This window comes from Betta splendens, chromosome 24, assembly GCF_900634795.4.
Source record: "Betta splendens chromosome 24, fBetSpl5.4, whole genome shotgun sequence".
NCBI classification, from domain to species: Eukaryota; Metazoa; Chordata; class Actinopteri; order Anabantiformes; family Osphronemidae; genus Betta; species Betta splendens.
The window spans coordinates 7101160-7116945 of NC_040901.2; the positions used below are offsets into that span (position 1 = coordinate 7101160).

Genomic DNA, 15786 nt, shown 5'->3' on the forward strand with positions numbered 1-15786 from the left:
CCAGTCAGCAGCCGGACCGACCGACTTGCAGCACGTTGGCCCAATTCATCGTCAAACAAGGAGGAGGCACAACGAAGTGGGTCACCGCTAAAGCCTCACGTCAGCCGAAGACGAACCCGCGTTGATGACGCTCCAATTCCCAGGTGTGCGCGCTTTTATTTTGGAAGCGCGCGGGCGGAGCGCCGGTGTCGCTGCGCGGCGTTTGACTTGACAGATGGCAGGCGCGAGACGCTCCTCTCGGCTGTCTCTCTCGGTCCGTCGGTCCATCCCGGTGCCCATTGTTTCTCCCGTTCGCTCCTCGAAGACGAGCCGGAGACGCCAAACTAAACTTAGCCTCCGCCGCGCTCCCACCGCCTTTGCGGGTCGCGTTCGGACACTTCCCGAGACCCGAATTTTGCATCCACGCCTCTCCGTCCGAAATGTGGACACGCTTGTGTGTTTATTTGTTTTTTAACACTATATAATTCTAGACGGAGGCGAGCAGCGGCGGACGAACCCTGCCTGTGTTGTGGATGTGATGGGGAGATGAACCGGAGGAGGAGGACTTCGCACCCAGCGGAGACGCCGAAATCAGCCCTCGGTGTCTGTTGACACATCGCAACATCCTAGCAACAATCTTACCCGCCGTCCTCTGAGTGGATAAACCGGTACAATTCGGAAAACTTAACCGGATTACAAGCGGAGGTTCGGGGATAAACGCGCTCCGTTCGGTTTACGGCGTAAACGAACCTCAAAGGATGTCGGCGCTGCAGCCGCGTTACTTGAACTGAGAAGAGGAAGCAGGGACCACTTTCACTTGTTTCCCCCACCCAGAAACAAATTAGGCGGTTTCACTCAGCGAAATCCAAGTGGAGCTTAATCGGATTATTAAACGAGAGAACATTTAATCCCGGGGAATATCAATCCAATCGCAGCATCTCGCTCTTTCCCTGAAGGGTTTCGGTGCTGGACCTTTGCTCAGAATCCGGGCTTTCCAGCCCAGTGGACCCAGTGCGGGTTTACCTGCAGCCAGGAGGGCTCTCGGAATGCGCCGCCTCATCGGATCAACTTCTTAGTGGCAGAGGTTTGGAAAAGCTTGACTAGCATCCCCAGAGTCGGACCCCCCCCCCCCCCCCCCCTCATCCTGCTGGACGTCCAGGGGACTGTCAGCAGCCGCTCCGCCGGAGTGAGGCCGTGACCTCTCACCCCCCCCGGGCCGCAGTTCTGGTAGCCGGCGCCGCTCTCCGGGCGGCCAGCCAGGCAGACAGACCTTCGGGGGCTTTTGGATCTCGCGGGTCCAGCTGGAGTTGCACGCCGCCGGGGGGAGAGCGGGGGGAGAGGACGCCATGGGGTGCTGTAGCGGCAGGTGCACCCTGGCCTTCATATGCGGCATGCAGCTGGTGAGTTCGCGTGCGATTGTGTGAACGCGTGACAAAATCCTAACGGGGAATCAAGGAAAGGCGTCTTTTGGCGAGCAGGGGGTGCACGGGCAGTGGATCGATGGGTGGATGACGAGGGAGGGCTCGTATTTCAGGCGTGAACGGGCGCGTTAGAGGTCACGAGACGAGCCCGGATCTGATCCGAGGGACAGACTGTGGATGAATGTGCGTCGGCGGGCGTTCGCAGGCAGTGCTGAAGACTCCTGACGGATAGATGGAGGCGGGCGGTGATAAATAGGACGCGCTGGAGAGAGAAGTATGGGTGCCTGGCTGGCAGGTGGATGGGCGCGTGGAGCAGGTAGCCGTGATTGATGGAGACAACTGTTTAGAGGAAGGGGCCGATATGAACCCGCTGCCTCCCCTCAGCTCCGGGGTCCAGCGTGAGTCTCCTCCTCACGATGCTCCATGCATTTTCCAGCAGTTGTTTGAGCACGTGCGGGTTGCTCTCGCTGAAATGTGCTGTGATGGCGGCATGTGTGCCTCTGAAGCCCCCGAAGTCTCCTCCTGGAGGTGTGAAGGTCGGTGACACCTTCCATCTGACATGAGATGGGGCCCAGAGAGCTGGTGGAGCTTCTCCCCCTCCGGGCTCAATAGCTGTGTTGATCCTGCTGCGCCGCTGGAGGTTTCCAACCTTAATATATGATTATTATCAGGCACGAAATCATATATGTGCTCATAGCTTCCTATCCTGCATTCATAAGAGCGAAGTTTCTATTAAAGGTCTGCGCCGTGGCTGCAAGTAAACACAGCGGGGACATTAGCGCTCCAGTGTGTGCTGTGTGAGGAAGATAAAGAGCGGCGGCGGAGCAGCGGGTCCAGGCGGGATTCTCCAGAGGCCGTTGGGGGAAATGAAGGATATCGCCGCCTCCGCCAGAAGCAGAGGAGTGAGGTTTATGCAAAGAGGCAGCGCTCATCGCAAAATAAATCCAGAATTACCTCAGACCCCATTGATTAATAACGTGTGACAGTGTAAGAGGATTTCTCTTCAAGGGTGCATGAAAAGCGAAGCTTCGCCGGAGACGCGGAATTACACATGTGCACAGATGCCGTTATCGGCACACAGACTCATTGTGGCGCCCGTTATTGGACGTGTCTATAGGGCGAACGCCATGGAAGCGGGTCCCGTCGGCGATGTGTGTGTGTGTGTGTGTGTGTGTGTGTGTGTGTGTGTGTGTGTGTGGAGAGACAGCGCGTGGATGCTGGTGAATGAGATGCTGTCACAGTGATAGTCATTGTGTCTAATGTGGTGGAACTAATGCCGTGCCATAGTCAACAACGTGTTTTGCTCTGTTAACTGTTATAATAGCGACGCCGGCTGATCCCGCGGCGCCGCTAGCTGAGCTGGAGGCCTCGCGCCGTAGACAAAGGCTCCCTGACTGCGAGTAAAGCGGGATGCCGGGCGACCACGACTACTGAGACGACTCTGTTCCGCGGGTGCGTCAACAAAACGGAACTCAACTGGATTAATGGAGTGAATGAGGGCACGTGCTCCGACAGGAAGCCGCTGCGCGTCGTTAAAGGCGACCTAATTAAAAGACCCGCCGCCGGAGGTAATGGTTTTTGGCCACGCGGGCGACCTCACAGGAGGCAGAAACAATGCTGGTCAGTGTGTCTTATGCGCTGGAACTGATGTCTCATGCGGCTCCTAACAGCGGCTTCCTCCTGCTTCATTAGAGAGGTTAATTGCTGCGGTGGCTGATGCCGCCATAGCGGAGCCCCGGATCAATGGAGCAGGTTGGGAACGCGTCACCGGCCGACGTCGCCGCGTGTCCAGCGTAATCAGTCCCACCAAGTAAAAGCCCAAATCCAAACTAGAGGAAAGGGAGTCATTTATTTTCCTGGGCGTGAGGGATATTAGTAACCTTAAAGGTCACCTGTCAATTCAGAGAAATAGTTTTCTGCCGTCGTGCTTCACGTATTGATTTCAGCTCATCTCAGTGAGATAAACCCGCCGAGGCTCAGATGCTCCATTTCTTTTGTTGCTTATCAAAATGATTGTTTTCAGCGTCGATTTACCTCCCGCTCATGTTCTCGATTCATCACTTCAACCGTAAAACGGTGCCCGTCAATAATTCTTCGAGCCCACGATGACATGATTCTCCTGTTCCTTCACAACAACAATCAAAATATTCAGGAGAAAGAAGGGAAACATAAAGAATGGATTGGACATAAAATAGAAGATCAGAGTAGATCAGATGGTGTTTTTAGCAACACACACACACACACGCACGCACACACACACACACACACACACACACACACACTAGTTGCGCATATGCCACGGTGACTCACTTACTGTGGCTGCTGCTGGATCGTTCCTCGCGCCCACGAGCCGCTGTCACGGAGCTGACGACTAAATCACCCGAGGGCGTGACAGGTACCGTAGCGCTCCACCGGCGGCGCCTGCGCCTGCGCAGACGGTCGCTGGGTGATCGGCACCGGCGGGACGTTAACCGTGAGTTAATTGAACCAAGTGCGGCGAGCGGAGGCGAGTTAGAGCCTCGCGAGGAACGCGCTGCGGGCGTGATTCACACGGAAGCCGCGTGCTCACTGTGGATGTGGGTTTTTACCATCGCAGCCAAATGACACCTGGAGGCACCAGGTCGGACAAGGCATCGAGCGATCAGCCGCCGCCGCAGCACATTCCTGTGACATTTCCACTCCTCTGGGACACGGTGAATAATTTACCGCTTGGCAGCTTTGACATGAATGCAGAAATCCCCACCTGTTTGTTACCGGACTGCGCGCGAGCGCGTCAAAAATAACCAACCGACGGACGGATGAAGTGATGTTTCCCCAGAAACACATTTAAGAGTGGTTTTGATTTAAGCAAACATCCATTTGGGGCGACTTTAAATGAGACGGGAAACATTTACTGCTGATGCGGCATCAATAATTTCTGTGCGATTGCTTTGGCCATTAGAATAAATAGTCTGTTTGAATTCAGATACTGCCGCTTTGCAAAAACAGCGGCTCCCACTCGATCCGTGCAGCAGCAGGAATCCGTCGGCGGCTCTTTTCCAACTCGCTCCTCGTGCGTTCTGAGGCCAAATCTGCTTTGAGCGCGTGGAGCATAATCTCCAGACCTTCTTCCTCATCGGCGAGACTGGGCCAGATAAAGAGGCTTCGCTCCCCTTTATGTACAGCGCCACTTTCAACAGGGCCACACGCGCTCTCAGCTCTGAGTCTATAGATTTTCTGTCTCTCTTTCTTTGTCGCAGTCTCTAATTTGTCACTCTCTCTTCCCCCAGGTGCCTTTCTTTTTATACATGCCCACTCCCTCTGTATGTCTTTTTGGCTTTTTTCATTTCTTTATTGGTTTCCACCTCCTCCCTCTCTATTTTCTGCCTGTGCTTGGAGGAGCGCTGCCAACTGGACACTTCTCCTCCTGCTCCAGTTGTGGCTAGTTTCATTGTGCTAAATAAGACTTCCGGCTGGAGCTCACGCTGGTTTCTGGTCATCCGTTATATTTTTGACGTCCTCAGTGGTTGTTTAGTCACAATCTGCTTTCTTCTTCTTTAGTTTCGACTAAAAATATCACAATTTTCATACCTAATTGAAAAATCTGTCAGAGCTGAAGCATGCCCGCTCCATCTGGGTTTGTGAGAATTAATAAGCAGATAATAAGACATATAAATGATTGCTGCACACATTATGTGACTGTGGTTCATGTAAAACAGCCAGGACTCATCACATTCAGTCAGTTCATTAAGGGATGGCTACAGAGCAGAGTCTGACATGGAAGTGGTATAGTTCTAACAAGTGTATCACATGTTGGGATGGATCCATGGGCTCAGCAGGGGGCCTTCCTTCGACCACTGCTGCCTTATGGTTTAGCATTGAGCTCCACGTTTCTCCCTTTGTGCACCCTTCTCATAAACAGTGACTTTCCACCCCACAGGTCTGACTGTAAAAGCACCCTGAGCCGATCTCCCAGCGGAGATGGGGGCACGTCTCGTAAAAAGCATCCAGAGGCATCAGCTCACAGCGCCGCCGTCATAACGGGCGCCCGCGAGGCCGCAGAAGAGCGGAATCAGTAAAAAAAGTGAAAATCCTTTTTGTTCGAGCCAAAAGACGCTGACTCAATCTGGATTCCTCCACAGCTCAGTGGCGCCTTTAAATTGAACCCTTTCACAGATTATCTGTTGTATAGTCGCAGGGATACAGGCACGGCGTGCGAAATCACATCCACTGTGTGGATCTCTGTGGAGCACAATGATATCTGACAGCAAACATAAATAGTTACTGCCGAAACAACCTCATAAGTTCAGACAGACAGCACTTTGTTATTCCATGTCCCTTGTTGGGTTTTTCATGCATTACGACATTAAGGGGCTGAACTATAAACACACCCAGCAGCTGGAAACTGCGAGTTAACAGGAGAACAGACACTTTTTTTTTTATTTTAGCTGTTAGCTGGAATTAACATTAATTAGCCAAAGCTGATGCAATCTGTTGCTAATGTTGTTGGTGACACCTGCGCTTCTGCTGCGATCACAACCCAAATGTCTGGTGTGTGAGGCAACTGCCAATTTAATGTTTATCCGTGAACTGGCGCGCTGATGAGTCAGCGTTTCGTGAGTCAGCTCTTATTGTTTCGTGGAGGAGATGGATCAGATTTGCACGAAGGGCCACCTGGTGTTGTTTTGTGTTGACCCCCATTTTTTTTTTGGGGGGGGTGACCTTGCACGTGGCGGCTGCTGATGGATGAGCTGAGAGGCCAAATACTGCTGCCTCAATGTTTACACATTGGCGGCCGGATGCAAAGGGCAAACGGAGGTACCGGTAGACTTCGACTCCTCGCTCTGTGTGATTTTAATGCACCTTAAGCGATTACGCTGCCGACTTTCTGTTGCCTGCCGCCTCTGTGTTGATATTTACCCCTGGAGGTGAGGCCCTCCCCTGTTGTTCTCCGCGATCTCATATCCTGTCGATGCAGTTGTTGCTATTGTTGTTGTTGCCGCGGATCCTGATGCGCCGCCCGCGCCGGCGTTTTTGATCTTATTACATCAAAGGCGCGCTCGAATTATTGTGGCGAGCGACTGCGAAGCGATGCCTCGAGCTTCATTACGCGTAATTATGGGATGGAGAGATGACTGGTGTCAGACGCACACCTACTATCTGCAGAGAGAACAGGATGACACTGATACAGTGTTGTTGACTCTAATGGGGCTTTTTTTTCTAAGAAGGACGGGAAAGATTCTTAAACGAAGGGGAAATTCAAGATGTATGTTGTAAAGAGTCGTGCAGTAATAGGTTCAGTTTGTTGGTTTCTTGCTGGGGACAAAAGGATTGTTCTACAAATAGCATAAACCTCCTACCATCTGCAGAATCTACTGAGACGATCTTGAAGTACATCTTGCAATTAGAGAAAATCTTGGATTTCTCCTACATCTCATTCCATCAACAAGTCCGTGCTCTGTGCTTTGCGGCTGCTCCGCCGTCCTCCTCTGGATCACTGTCGGCCCTGTTGCCTTGTAATTTTTCTCAGCCTTTCTCTCAGGCATGCTCCCTCTTTCTATTCTCTTCTTTGCTGCTCTGCACAGTCTCTCCCGGGCCATTTGAGTTGCTCAGAGAGCTGTGAAAACGATGTCTGTGTGTCTTTGCATCTTCTGTGTGTGTGTGTGTGTGTGTGTGTGTGTGTGTGTGTGTGTGTGTGTGTGTGTGTGTGTGTGTGTGTGTGTGTGTGTGTGTGTGTGTGTGTGTGTGTGTGTGTGTGTGTGTGTGTGTGTGTGTGTTCACGTGCAGGAACACAGGACCTAGTGGAGCGTGTTGAGCCTTTGCCGTAGCCCTCTTTCCACTGAGATGAGGAGCCAGCGAAGGAAGAAAGCACAGATTGACGTATTCATATGGACGACAGATGAATGTCTACGCGCAGATCGATACGGGGACAGAGGGATCGAGATTTGAATGGGCTGAACGGGGAGAGGGACGAGCCGGGCCAGCGAGGGAGGGGCAGATGATAACAAGAGAGGACGGATCGATGATGGATACATACCCAAGATGTATGGGTGAACAAATGATGAATGGATGAATGGGCCATTTAACGCTGCATCGTTATCAGTAATGGAGGCAAACATGGAGGCTGTTGACTGTGTGGCAGCGCGCATGCTGTAGTGTCAAAGCCAGATCTGACATCAGCTGGATGAGTCAGACGCATTTGAAAGGGACTGAAAGCATTTCTTTGTCAAGAGTATATCAAGTTTCTTATCATGGTTTCAATCTTGCCCTCAGCTGTTTAATTCGCTTGACATTGGACGTTAGTTTCCCTTTTGATGATGCTGGCTCTCAGTCAGACAAAATGGACGGCGGCCAAAATGTGACAATATCCGAGAGCGGCCGAGACCAAAGGTCAGTGTCTGAGAAGCTGTTGGCCCGCGCGGCGTCTGACCTTTAGTGATTGATCCGCTAAAGATTTACCATCACCTGCTCAGTGCAGATGTGAGGCCGAAGCCGTGACACGTCCATCCGTTACAACCACACGCCGCTTGACTCCGCGTTATCGCCATGTTCTATGGAAAAAATCGATTCAACGATGTTTGGACTCTTTGTTTATTTTTACCCTCGACCCCAAACATTTCAAGATGTCACAAGTTTCTGGGCCAGATTGACTGAAAACCACCGCTAACGTCTCAGAACATCTGCTCAAGTTGCTACTTGTCGTCCAGTAATTAGGCCAAAAAGACGCTGAAGTGGGACGACAGCATATTAAATATTTGGGTTGGTTTAAAGTAAACTAAACTAATCTAGAACCTATTAAAGCTTAAGCTCATTTTCTGTCTTTTCGTTTTCTTCTTCTCCAGACTACGATCAGTCTTTCACTTTCTTCTGTTTATGTTGAGAATTCCTCAATATGAGATACTGCAATCGCTGCCATTTAATCAGCTGCTCTCCAGAACTGGAGATTAGGCTTCACCCGATCCTCGTTAGCCTCCGTGCCTCCACAGCGGCTGCACAAAAGCAGGCTTTGACGGGCGATGGGTCACATTCTCCTCCGCCGGCTGCCAGAGCCTCCTGTCACGGCTCCAAACGCTGCCTTTACGTGGCTCTGGAACTACGTTACACGGCGCTCTGTTCATGCGCACACAAATACTGTAAACACGCATTGTCGTGCACAGCCAGACGTGCACGGATACTGACTTACAGATGCAGGCGCTCCATTCTGTGCTCTAATGCCTTTCAGTCTGAAGCCAGAGGATCCTCGTCTACTCGAATGGTCCCCGAAGGCACCAATGAAGAGAAGTTTTGTTTCAGTTTGGAATCCCTTTAAAGGACTAGAGAAGATATTGGGTGATGTGTGAGAACAGAAAAAGCTGAAACATTACACTTTCATCTTTACTTGTAATCATTTTTCCTTCACCGCTCATCCCGCTGTCAACCCTCTCTCTCAGTATGAATTGATTTAGCCTTATTACCTTACACACCTGCCCTCTGGTATGGCTCTGCTCTTATCTCTCTCTCTCACACACACACACACACACACACACACACACACACACACACACACACACACACACACACACACACACACACACACACACACACACACACACACACACACCGTCTCCCCCGCCGTCTATTTTCTCCCCGCTCCCCCCTGTCACACTCGCGCACACACACACAAACAAACAGTAATCAGATCCCGCAATCTCTTGTACGTCTTGTATATTCGAATACAGCAGATACGGTCTCGGCTTTCGGGTGCAGTCTCAGCTTTCAGCCCGGTTTCCATATCAGCCAAACTGTAGTCACGTCTCACCAAAATAGAAGCACGGTGCGTTTTTTTAATGTGGGAGACGCATGGTAGCAGATGAACAGTTGTGTATTTGTGTGGAGTGGAACTGCCGAAGCAGTCGTGTGTGTTGAGCAGCACTGATCCCCAGTAGCACTGCATGAAGACTGGCTGCGTGAGGCCTGTGTGTCACCTGCATGAGTACCCAACGTTCATAGATGGAAAGCTCTGTTGGAGCCAGGACTCAGGGCGTAGAACGGCACCATACTCATCATCACTGAGCGGTTATTAAATAGTGTGGAATATCTGTGTACAAAAACAAAGACACATGCAGAAGAAGCCCACCTGAGCCCACATTCCTCTAACAAGCCCCTTTGGTGAGAAGATAATGACCACATTTCTTTTAGAAAACTGTATTTTTTTCCCCCGGCTGCTGGGTCAGTTTTGGATGACTCAGCACTTTTCCTCCAAACTTTAACCAGTAGGCATTTTATTCGTCAGTAGCTTTGAGTCATCCCTTCGACTTCTTTGCGCATCGCATACGGTAGGTGGCCGGGGCTCGTGAGTCACGGAACGACGTTGAACTGAGAATCAGGGGATGCAGGGAAAATTACCAAAACGGATGATAGCGGACCTCTGTTGTCATGGTGACTGTAATGAACACTTGGCTTAGGTTTTGTTACAGTGCAAGATCGTTTGGGAAACGGGGGTGCTCTGTCATCTACTCGGCCACGTTCGAACCCTAAGTTGCGCTCTGTTGGCGTATCTTGTATATTATGGGATGCGATTACTGAGAAAGTGGCGCTCCCGCATCTGGTGACAGTTGTTGCAGCCGCTGGTGTAACCCTCTGTTTTCACCGGCCTGTCGGTAACACTGTGTGCATTAGCAGCTGCGCTTTGCAGCGTGACATTTAAAAGCCGGCCCATAGCGACGCACGCTGTCTAGTCAAATCCACATCAAAGCGTGACCCCCTACCTGCGAGCCGTCGTTAGCGCCCGGCTCACGTCCGCGCGCGTCTAGTCAGCAAATATGGAGTTTTCACTGGAAAGCAGCAAAAACACAGCACTTGGGCAAACATTAACCCAACGCGAGTGTCTCTCCCCTGAATCCCACATAATCATTCACTGAGCGTGATGAAAGCTAGCCAATATCATTTGGCAATCTGAAGGCCCTTTGCAGCGTGGGGAACGTGATTGATTGAAATAAAGGGAGACGATGCGTAATGCAGACAGTGTCAGCTGTCCAATCCCCAGAAAGGATTTTATGATTGATAGCAGGCAGTTGCATTTAGGAGTCTCACACCTCTGCACTGCACTCTCAGCACTCACAGTGATTACATCTGAGTGTGTGTGAGTGTGTGTGTGTGTGTAGGGAGACGTAGGAAGCACGGAGCGTCAGTGTTTGCGTGTGAGGCTGCATGTGTGAGCTTGATTATGGAGGCAAGCATCTGCCTGCTTGCATGTGTTGGTGTGTAAAGGTGACGGTGCAGTCGGCCCATGAGTGATTTAGTGTGTGTGTGTGTGTTGCTGTGGAAACCTAGTGGCGATAATGTGGGACCTAAGCAGGGAGGAGAGCAGTGAAGGACGCGTGAGGGTGTAGCAGAGACAAAAATGGAGGGACATATAGGAAGGATGGGACAAATAAAGGTCCACGGAGGAAGAGGAAGGAGTGCGGGATGGATGGATAGTTAAATAAAGCTGCAGCAGATGGAGAGAGGGGGACAAGGTGGTGTGAAGGGGATAGAGGGATGGGTGGGGACAGGAGGGAGAAGGTGTAGTTATTCCAGAGGGGTGAGGAGTGATGTTTGAGCAGAGATGCTGAGAGATGGATGGTATTTGCGTTTGAGGGACGAAAGGGATGAGGAGCGGAAGAGCCGGGAGTGAAGAGGTGAGATGAGGAGAGGGCGGGAGGTGACGACGCCTCCTGATTGGTGCGAACCTTTTGGAGTCGCGTTGACTCCCAGTTATTGTCATTGTTCAATAAAACGAGTTCCAGTTCACTGCAGGCTAGTTTCGTAGTTAGCTTCAGCGCGACGCTTGATTTCAGTAATAAACTGGTTATAAAGATAAGTTTGAGGCTGAGCTTGCAGGCGGTTGCTGCTCCATCCTGAGAAATGAGGCACTCTAAAGGTGTGAACGTGAGTGCGAGCGCTTGTCGCCGCGTGCCGTGGGAGACCGGACCCCTGTCCAGCGCGTAGCCTGCTCCTCGTGACAGCCGCGACTGGTTTCATAACACAACAACAGATAAGTGGCGGAGATAATGTCTGATAATTGCTGGCTGCTGCTGCCGTTGCATAAAAAAACCTTTTCTCTTCGACATGAGCCGTGTGATAATGTATTTGCTGGTACATGTGAGTATTTACAGTTAAAAAAAAGCTTAATTTGACATTACTGCTGGGAATAAAACAGCTTTTGCTTTTTAAACAGTATATTTGCTTGTGTTTCTCATCTGAGGAGCTCGGGTCAGACTCAATTAGTGATCGGATGCCGCTGGGAGTAAGACTGGGCTGAGGTCATGCATTAAAACGCGCGGCTGGTGCAGCTAAGCTATCAAAACGTAGCGGAAGCCTTCCACGGCTACTATCTAATAAATTATGAATTAGACGGACACGAGAGCTTCACTCTGCTTCACATAACGCTGCTCATTTCCAGCGTCCCCGAACAACTTCTCTGTGTTCACAAGTCCAGAGAATCCAATCTGTCGGGTAAAAGAAGAATACCCAGTGTTCATCCACTGACTGAAACTCGGTTCACACCCCGAAAAAAGACTAGTGCTTGAACTTTATTCATGAGAAACTATTTAGCATATTTATTAATTCAAGGTCCACATCCTCTTGTTCTCGTGCGTCATTACGGCCGTCGTGGCGTATAATGAGACGGGCAGAATTACCGGGTTGTGTTTTCACCGCACTCAGGATTAGTTATTTTATGTGACCGGTCTTTTATTTTGCTGCCTCTGCTGCGACCCCTCGCACTGATTGTGATGAATGAATCATCCGGAGGCTCGGAAGCTCTTTCATTAGCTTCCCCTGAGCCGCGCGCGGCTACGAGCGCGTTAAAATGCGGGCGGGTGTCGCTGAGCGCGATGAGGCCACAGCAGCTTCTTCTTCCTTGACTCGAGAGCATCATCGCCAAGAACCAGGATTCCCGTCCTCCTGAACGAGTCCGTCGTTGGGCTCAGGTTGATGCTGGAAGACGCCTCTCTTTCAGCTGGAGCATACAAAATGGCTGCAGTGACCCCCGACCCGCCTTCTGTTCACAATAGCATGAGCTTGTGGGTGCGCAGCAGGCGTGGGGAGTAAAACATTGCTACTGTGCTGTGCTGTATGCGTTTCACCACTTCCAGCTCCGTATTCCGAAGGAAGGAAATGACACCTGTGAAACTTCGCTACTCGAGCTGCACTTCCAAATTAAATATCGATACCAAGCTAGCTTTTGCTACTCGCTGCTCGGCTGTTCGAGTGTCATTGAAACATTAGTCATGCAAACCGGGCCGAAAAACAGGATTCTTCTAGTGATTTTCATTGCTGATGGGCTGCAGGCTGGTGGGTATTAGCTGTACTGTAATAGTTTAATTGATATTAGATATGGAAAGCGCAACAAACAGGCTAATGGAGGATAATATTTTCTTTGACCTTATTATACTGTACTGTAAGTCTCCGATCGGTGTTTTATCCTCACACCAATTAGTGGAAGTGACATTTTCACTCTGAACGCTCTTCTCTGAGCTGGGTCCCTATGCACATTATTGATTCAGTTTTATTGTGACTATTAATAGAGGAAACCGAGCTGCCAGCGGGACGCAACTGTAGCGCTAACAATAATGTCGAAACATAAACCACCGGCTAGACGAGCCTGGTAATTGAATGATTCCTGCATGAGGCACGAGTCTGCAGCCTCCTCGTGTCCAGATCTCATCCCACATCACCACAAAGTGAGCACAAAAGACGGGAACACGCCCAAAAAGGCACATTTGTCGCTTGTCCCACTCTGGGAGGAAACATCAGCGAGGCTTTGTCAGATTTGGGATTTCTGTTTGTGCAATAAGTTTAAGTAGTGGAACAGCTGGAGAGGAGCTGGATTGGGAAAGATGGGCGCACGCACGCGTGCACTTGATGGATTGAAGAGTTTGATGAATGGCTTTACAGAGGAACACAGACGCGGTGTTGTAGTGTTGTTGGGCTCTATGGGGAACACACATACGGCGTCGCATACTCAGTGGGATCATGGAAACATGTTCAGTTGTTTGATGAAAAATGAATGAAAGTGTAACAATTCAGATTTTCTACCTCTCTCTTGGTTTTGCTTTTGTAAATGAAGCCCAGTGTTGTTGCTGGGGTTTCAGCATCCAGCGCTTCAAATGCAGGGAATAGAGAAAAAATATTATTGTTATTATTGTACATTTTTGCTGGGAAACCTGGGGGTGCGGAGAATAGACTTGTCACTGCTTTCGACAATTAAACCTACAGCGACAAATTAGTTGATCATAGAAATAGTCATTATCTGAGTCCTACCAGGCCAAAGTAACAATAAGAGCTGATGATGGAGTAATGAAAATAATCACGGTGCAGCTTTAATAAACAATATGGGTTTATTCATTGACAGCTTCATGTTTTCACGCAAACAAAACTGTTAAAAGTAAATTAAGGATCTGTAGACATCGAGGGTGAGCTCCAAGCAATCGGTGCTGAGGAGCCAGGAGTCCGGGATCGGGCCGATGCAGCTTAGCCGTGAACCCAAAACGCGGCCCTATTGGAGGAAAGCTGTGCGTTTGGCACCGGGCGGCAGGTACCGTCGCCCGCTGATGGAAGCGCTGCAGAGGCTTCCAGATTTACAGCCTCGTAAATGGCTTAAGTGCAATCTGCTCGTGGGCGTTTTTGTACAGTAAACACACAGCCGAGCCGCCGTGTCCACACGCGCTGGGAGCAAGCGCCGGCTGGATGTGCTCCACCGGCAGTGAATGGGTGATCAGCAATACGACCTCGGTGATAGCACCCGGAGTAATATTATGGAAATATGGCCACAATTTCTGCCTCGTAACAGCGAGCAGGAGGAAATAAAGTGCCCGGCGCCCATTGAAGCTATGAGCGCTGAGAGCACAATGAAGCTCATTTAAATAAGGTGACAAAGTCGGGCCGGTAGTTCATTGTCAACTGGGACACCACAGCTTCTTTTCATGTCTCCCATTCAGCCCTGGACACCAAGTTAATTTAGTCTTGGCCTGCAACCCAGACACAATAAACCACAAGGAGCCCATTGTCTCCCGAGTCACTGAAGGAGCTGGAACATTTTGGGAAGAGCCTCCATTTACACAGCTCCACATTCACGGTCGTAATTACTATTTTTAAGTGTTCTAATAATGCAACAAACACTCTGTTGTGCTGCTTATAGAGAGAGATACACACACACACACACACACACACACACACACACACACACACACACACACACACACACACACACACCACAACCACCGATGATGTGGCTGATATCATTCAGCTCCCATGAGCTTATTCAGAGAGCGGGAGCGGGAAGGGAGTATCTACTTACTGTGAGTGTGTGTGTTTGTGCGCGCGCGAGTGGGTGAACATGTTAATGTGTGTTTGTGTGTTAATGCGTTGGTGCAGTCTTAATGTTTCTTAGCCCGCTGGGCGTCCATCTGTGGGTTTTTCTAGTGTTATTTCCACTCTACACATCCCTCAACTTCTCGTCCTCACACACACACACACACACACACTTACACACACTGCAAATACTAAACACGCCACATGCACTAAAAAAAACGACAAAATGCAGGTTGTGTTATGAGTGTAGACTCGAACGCACACGCTCACGTAGACACACACACTATGAGACCCCCTGGGTGCTATAGAGGTGCCTCCTAATACTTCCTATTTATCATGCAGCAGTTGAACCCCTCCAGCACGCACGCGCCCACACACACAAACTATCACACACACACAAACTATCAAACACGCGCACGTTTCATCCTCATAAAAGCACTGCCTGCATAGATCGGCCATTAAGATATAAAAGTGTACGAACAGAAAACCATTGGTGGGCTGATAATTCATTTACAGACTGAATAAGGAGGGATGCTGCCGTGTGTGTGTGTGTGTGTGTGTGTGTGTGTGTGTGTGTGTGTGTGTGTGTGTGTGTGTGTGTGTGTGTGCGTGTGTGTGTGTGTGTGTGTGTGTGTGTGTGTGTGTGTGTGTGTGTGTGTGTGTGTGTGGTGAATAGTAACACAGAAACCGATTAAGTGAGGGAGGATGGAGGCGTAGGGTGCGAGAGATGAGGAAGGAGAGATAATGGAAGCGCAACAAGGAGATACAGCAGAGAAGTGCTGGTACGAAGAGGAGGAGGGAATGATGGAGGGAAAAGACAAAAAGAACGGAGGGACGAGGAAGAGAACAAAGACAAAAGAGAGGAACGCGACGAGGGAAGAGAGGGGAGAGGTCTGTGATAAACAAAGAGCCACTGGGAGGGTGGAAAGATAAAACAGGGAGGGGATAAAGCAATAAGCTGAGGAAGTCCAAGCCATTAAGGAGCCAGGAGAGAAAAAGCAAAAGAGCAAAACTGTTTGCACAGATTGTACAACTCAGACTCCTGCTTGAAGCCACTGCAGCTATACTGCGA

The 15786-nt window shown here is 50.1% G+C and overlaps 1 protein-coding gene across 2 annotated transcripts in view; it reads left to right on the forward strand.

Annotated features, from left to right (window-relative positions):
• Positions 1-15786, forward strand: part of nkain2 (sodium/potassium transporting ATPase interacting 2) — a 46842-nt gene continuing 31056 nt past the window's right edge. Inside the window, exon 1 of one of the 2 annotated variants that reach the window (XR_003784623.3) lies at positions 1-1379. Coding sequence is in view for 1 of the 2 variants with exons in the window: in XM_029140890.3 (XP_028996723.1) it covers positions 1326-1379 (54 nt within the window). In the remaining variant the exon portion in view is untranslated. The remainder of the gene's footprint in view (positions 1380-15786) is intronic. The other variant, XM_029140890.3, reaches the window with a different exon arrangement.